Source organism: Pyxicephalus adspersus, chromosome 1 (genome assembly GCF_032062135.1).
Source record: "Pyxicephalus adspersus chromosome 1, UCB_Pads_2.0, whole genome shotgun sequence".
NCBI lineage: Eukaryota > Metazoa > Chordata > Amphibia > Anura > Pyxicephalidae > Pyxicephalus > Pyxicephalus adspersus.
The window spans coordinates 103,783,340-103,789,339 of NC_092858.1; the positions used below are offsets into that span (position 1 = coordinate 103,783,340).

At 41.7% G+C, this 6,000-nt stretch overlaps 1 protein-coding gene across 1 annotated transcript; it reads left to right on the forward strand.

Annotated features, from left to right (window-relative positions):
• The first annotated feature begins 2,330 nt into the window (after positions 1-2,330).
• DYNLL2 (dynein light chain LC8-type 2) lies at positions 2,331-5,781 on the forward strand. The gene is made up of 3 exons (XM_072422205.1): positions 2,331-2,437; positions 4,491-4,629; positions 5,361-5,781. The coding sequence occupies exons 2-3, from the start codon at positions 4,498-4,500 to the stop codon at positions 5,496-5,498; spliced, it is 270 nt and encodes an 89-aa protein (XP_072278306.1). The 5' UTR covers positions 2,331-2,437; positions 4,491-4,497; the 3' UTR covers positions 5,499-5,781.
• The last annotated feature ends 219 nt before the right edge of the window (positions 5,782-6,000 follow it).

Sequence of the window (6,000 nt, forward strand, 5' to 3'; positions counted from 1 at the left end):
ACACAAATCTAGCTTGATCCTATTTTCAGGCTTGTACAGACCAGTGCAAAACTAGTCCCAAGAGGCTCCTGGGAAGCTGACAGCATGGCAAGTTTTGAATGGCCACAACTGCCCGCCAGGTGTTGTGATAAGCAGTTGGCAGGGAATTGTCAACACACCCACCCACCCCCAATTACCCGTGACTCCTCTATTGGGCTGGATCCTGCATGCGATGTCCATATGCAGCAACTCTTTTGGTAATCACAAAGCTTCACAGCCACCAAAGGGACAGCAGTTTGAACAAGCTGTTATGTTATGCTAAGAATTTACCCAAACATTTTTCCTGCATGCTTTTCAAATTAACATGGACTAAGGCCATCCAGTTTGCACTTATGTGATATCCTTTTCAACAGCAAATCATGTTTATATCATGGGGTAAAACATCTAGGGCTCCCCATATTGTGCAAAAGTGGTGGTAGAAAAATATTAGGAAATTAAAGTTTTACCAGTTTTTTCACCATAAATTCAAAATTATAACATAGGGGTGCACTTTTAAAGCAGGTAATCTGACATTCACGAAATGTTCTCTGCTGGAGAATCTTCTAGGTCCACATGTTTTCAATGGCAGTAATTGACTCCCCACCACAGAATGTTTAATGAATCTCATATTCACTGACTAGGAAATAGACCCCTTAGGAATTCTAAAAAAAAGTAGTAGTAGAAGTCTGGTACAAATGTTCCTGGTGTCCTAAAAAACAATATTGTGTAAAAAGTTAGATTAGGAAATAAAAGCTAGAATTTACAAGGCGTGGAATCAAAGCATCTTCAAACAAACACAGATTTGGCAGTAGGGAGGGAGGTAGTAAGGAAAAATTAGCAGGTCCTCACTTTTAACAGATGGTAAATCGAATGGGATAGACTTTGAACCTCGCAAGATTTCACGCAAAGCCACTAAATGTGTTCAGATGTAAATTACAACCTATATAAAAGCCCATCTATTTATGTATATTTAATGTATATTTATGTTTTTAACATGGGGAAACCCTTGAAATAACTTTCAGGTGTTCAGGGAACCCCTGCTATAAATATATCCACAGCTCACAGTACATTACCATTGCTGGCCAGCGGGATGAATGCCACCCTTACAGATACCCAAAAAGATCACTTGTGTCTCTTAATGGTGAACTAAATCTGGCAAACCAACCTGTCCATGTTTTAGCACTTGGCACAGCCACCATCCTTCTATTCTTCAGGATGATTCTCTGCCATCTTGATTGGCAATGCAGGGATGATGTCATGCAGACGTGGCCAATCAATATGTCTGAAGATGATCTGGAATTGGAAGAATAGGTCATCCTGGCACACCCAAGGGGCCAAGACAGCAGAAGGGAGATCACCTGCACCTTTTGCAATAATGATCAGCCTGATCATACAAACTTTTAGTTCCACTTTAAACTGACCTAGGAGGTTCACATTGCTCCTTGCTCAAGGAATCTCTGGAGGAACATTATGGTTACATGGAACTCTGGTTGGGAAACCAACAAATACCTTTGAAGCAAATATTTCTAAAATCTGTTTATGCCACTTCCTGATGAGGAGTGTCTCTGTCAGGTCCCCAGTATGTGCAGGATGTGTTCATCATCCTCTGATCACTGACAGCTGACACATCCCCCCTCCTGTTACTAAATCATCATTCCATGGACAAATCTCCCCTGTGCAATCTGACACTAGATGGACCATGGAAAGAGAGATCACAGTCCTGCTTTGCTACATTGATTTTATGATTTGTATTGATTAGTGATTCTATCATGTTTTCTGATGCTTGTCAGTGATCATTTCAGTACCATGCCCCTTGTGATCCCTGAGATAAATTTCCATCTTTTCTTACTTCCATGTTGTCATCCTGTCACATACTCTGACTCGGAAATTGCCATTTTAAAACACCGTACATGGGCACCCTGTATGTGAAAGGATGAAAAGAAGGCGAAAACGAGTCATTTATTTATAAATAGCACCAGTGTATGCCACTCAGAGCTTTGGTAAACTTTCAGTCATTGAGTGAGGGTTTATAGAAGCTCCAACTAAAGAACTTTGTGTTCCACCATGCCTCTGCTATCATTCGGTCTGAGGGGCATCCGACAAACTTTTCACACGTTCGATAACGATAAGGGAAGGTGAAAGATATGCGGCTGTTGATAGGCCGCTGAGAAGTGTGCTCAGGAGCTCCGCAATTACTCTCACAGCATTGTGGGATGAAATAAGATGTAGGCAGAGGAGAGCGAGAGAAAAATGCCTGCAGTGCTGGGGAGGGCGCGGCTTCCACCAATCGCGGCAGCGGTTGGCTGAGCCACTGCAGGAGGAGGAGCTGCTATTTCACAGGGACGGCCAGTGTCAGAGCGCTAGTCAAGTCTGGAGAGGAGACACAGCGCACTGAGGGTGCTTCTCTACACTGTGATAGGTAAGTGGACGAGGCTGGGGGACTCCCGGTATGCTAAGCCGCTGCTTTTCTTGCGGTGTATGTTGGAGACATATAGAGGCTTCGTACGGGCGGTGACTTGTATGGCGTGTATAGGGTGAGGTGGGGGTGTGCTGTGCTAGCCGGGGCCGCGTTACGCTGCAGACTTATAATGGGGTGAGAAGGGGCCTCATGGCCAGCACGGACCGGGCAGTGCAATGGTGAAGGGCATGCTGCTGACCCGCCCATCCTAAATAATGACCCATCGCTGCTCATTAGCTCCCCAATCATTGTATTGGTCTTATTGCCCCATTCCTGTGGATGGGTACTCAATTTAATGAGTGATTGTAATGCCATCATCTGAGCGGCCATATTAGTCACATGGGATGTTGTCAGGATTTTGGTTTGTGCATGTTGTGCCCTCCGGTTATATAATCGTGCTCAGTACGGGCTGGTATGGCTGGGGTTTGTGGCCCGATTAACCTGTTGTATGGATGGGTCATGGCTAGCCCATAAAACAGCTGCATCATCTCACGTGTACGATAGGCACCATTTATACCATTATATCTCTCTATTCCACCTTAACACCAGAAGGAGAGGCGATAGGAAAGCCCATAGGGATCTACTGAGTACGATTTGTATAAATGTCATTGTCATCCCAGCCCACCTTAACAGGAGAGTTCATGGTAAAGGGCAGGACCAACTTCCTGGGCATGATTCTTATTCCTGAAATGCCTCTGTAGTCTCAGTTCACTCTAATTCCAGCAAAGTAATTGTAAAGGATGGCAAGTCCTACTCTTAGGAATGATTTTTATCATTGAAGCTCGGGCTCCCAGAACTCCAATGGTGGTATAGATGGATATGTGCTTGTCACGACCTATAAGTATCTCTGCACTGACGTTTTATACAATGTTTCCATGTAAGCTCTAGGTATTCTTTCACCTCCACACATAGTCAACACTTTGACCAAACAATGCCAAAACAAGCTACTGAATTGTCTCCAGGATGTAGATTTCAGCAGCATTTCAGTAATGCTCCCTGCTGTCTGAAGCTGTGCTATTATTAGAGAACAAATGTTCCATGGTAAAATAATATCTACCTATTGCTTGACATCCAGAAGGATACTGTTTTGATCTAAGTTTGCATTGGTGCTTTTGTGATTGGTTTCATGTGTTTCTTGTGCGATGGAGGTCACATTAGACAGGTTTGAAATGCATCTGATGAAGTTCAGCAGCTAAATTATAACATGTTGCTGACAAAGTAATTGTACAGGGCAGCCACAAATATCAGCTGTGCTCTAGCCTACGCCATCACGTTAGAATTGTGTTTTGGTGAGTAAAGCTTATCTATTTGTCTTGGGGTGTGTGTGTGTGTGTATATATATAATTTACTTTTTGTCCCAGGTATTTGGAAAACTGCCAAGATGTTATAATAGGGTGTAAAATGCTCTGGCATTATGTACAGGTAGTCCCCGGTTTACATACGAGATAGGGACTGTAGGTTTGTTCTGAAGTTGAATATGTATGTAAGTTGGAACAGGAACATTATTTTAATAAATGCAATTAGGACAGATGTTTGTCTCAACATATTAGGCAGTATGGTGTCAGTTACTGTATAAAGTTCGCCCTGTGGGTTATTCACAAACTAAGCAAAAAAAAAAACTTTATGGAGTCTAGGCAATTCATTAACTGCAGTTTGTCTTAGTCATTAAAGAGTTACAACCAAAAGACTTCTTCTGCAAGTCATGTGAACCCCCCCCCCCCCTAAAACCTCCGTAGGAGTCGTTTGTATGTTGGATGACCTTAACTTGGGGGGCTACCTGTATATGCAGTGCATTACTGTATACCTGGGGCATTAAAGTTGGTAGATAAACCAGTGGTATGGCACAGGCCACACAATAAAGTGGGTCATATTTCCACCTCAATGTCCCTTAGAATGTCTACATTTTAAAACTGTGTCTAGCTCAGTGTATGTCTTCTGCTTTTCTGCAAGAATGATTACTGTAAAAAATTGGAAGGGTGTGTCTGAAAGTTAATGTTTCAATCTTCTGTTCTAGGTACATCATGTCTGACAGAAAGGCTGTGATCAAGAATGCTGACATGTCTGAGGACATGCAGCAGGATGCTGTGGACTGTGCCACACAAGCTATGGAGAAGTACAACATTGAAAAAGACATTGCTGCCTATATCAAAAAGGTATTTTACACATTCTACAAATTTGGGGAGAAATGTATATGACAAGTTCAGTTCCTAGTATACCTAATGGTTACTTTTCCTAATGGCCCATTAGATGGGGGTGGGGTTGGTGGGAGATGTGTTGCATGTTTTTTATTTTAGTTTTGACCTTTTAGTACCTGTTACATTTTGAAGGTGTGGCTTACAGTTGTACATTCTCCTTTTCTGTACTGAACTTTCTTAACCTGAGCTCACTGCACACTGAGAGCATCTTGTGTATTCAAAACCATGGCAACACACCTGCCATCTTGTGACTGCATTGCATTGAGACTCTGTTGATGGGACTTGGGCTAAAAGAAGGCGTGTTAAAAAAAATAAAATAAATAAATAAATAGAAAATTGCATTGGGGGCTGAAAGGAAGAGCCAGGAAGATGCATTAGCACCTTAATCGTAAGTCAAGTGGTAGGTTAGATCAAGGTTTCCCAACTACGGTTCCTCCAGGGTGATGTTTTTCCCATGGCCAAAAAATGAGGCATTCCTCCTTCAGACCACCACACTAATTAGCTGAGCTATGGATGTAGTATATCTAGAATAGGTTCCCTCATCTTATAAATGCAATACTGTTGGGATAAATACTTTTGTATGATTGTTGTAGCTTTTCACAGACCTTTACAAATGTCTACACCAGTGCCTTGCTGAACAGTAGTGTATTTTTTTCCCCTTTCATTTGTTGCTCTTTTTTTCTTTGCAGGAATTTGACAAAAAATACAATCCAACTTGGCACTGCATTGTGGGCAGAAACTTTGGCAGCTACGTAACACACGAGACCAAACACTTCATCTATTTCTATTTGGGCCAGGTTGCAATTCTTCTCTTCAAGTCTGGCTAGAAAAAAGGCACAATGGGAATTATGGACTGTAATGCACTGATGGCTGGAGCCAGGATCCCCTCTAACATGGCTGAGCAGCTGCATGGACTGTATACTATATTTAATGTGTATATGTTGCAGTAAAATGACTTTTGTTTAGTTGCCTGGAGACAAGGCGGCTTTATTTTGTTACTGCTTTTTTCTTTTTCCTTTTTCCCCTTCCTGTTGTAATGCACTTGGGGAAACTGTAAATGCTTTTCAATGGCCTTTAAATGGGAAGAAAATAAACAATACTAAATCCAAACATGTTAGTGATACTTAAACTTTTTATTTATTCTTTTAAAACTATTTCATTATGATCATACGATGTGCTTAATATCAAGATATCTGGATAGCCTGTGTTCATGTAAGTTTGTGCACACTACTAGAGTAGTGTCCTCACACAAATTGTAAAATATTCCCAAACAGATTGCAGAAAAGGACTCTAAAGTTTTGAGCAGAGTATTTTGTTTTGTTAAATTTA

What these genes read in the sequence shown, in the direction of transcription:
- DYNLL2 (XM_072422205.1), top strand. Translation starts at nt 4,498, where the DNA reads ATGTCTGACAGAAAGGCTGTGATCAAGAATGCTGACATGTCTGAGGAC. An exon ending in TTGCTGCCTATATCAAAAAG is followed by an intron (nt 4,630 to 5,360) that starts GTATTTTACACA and finishes TTTTCTTTGCAG; the next exon opens with GAATTTGACAAAAAATACAA.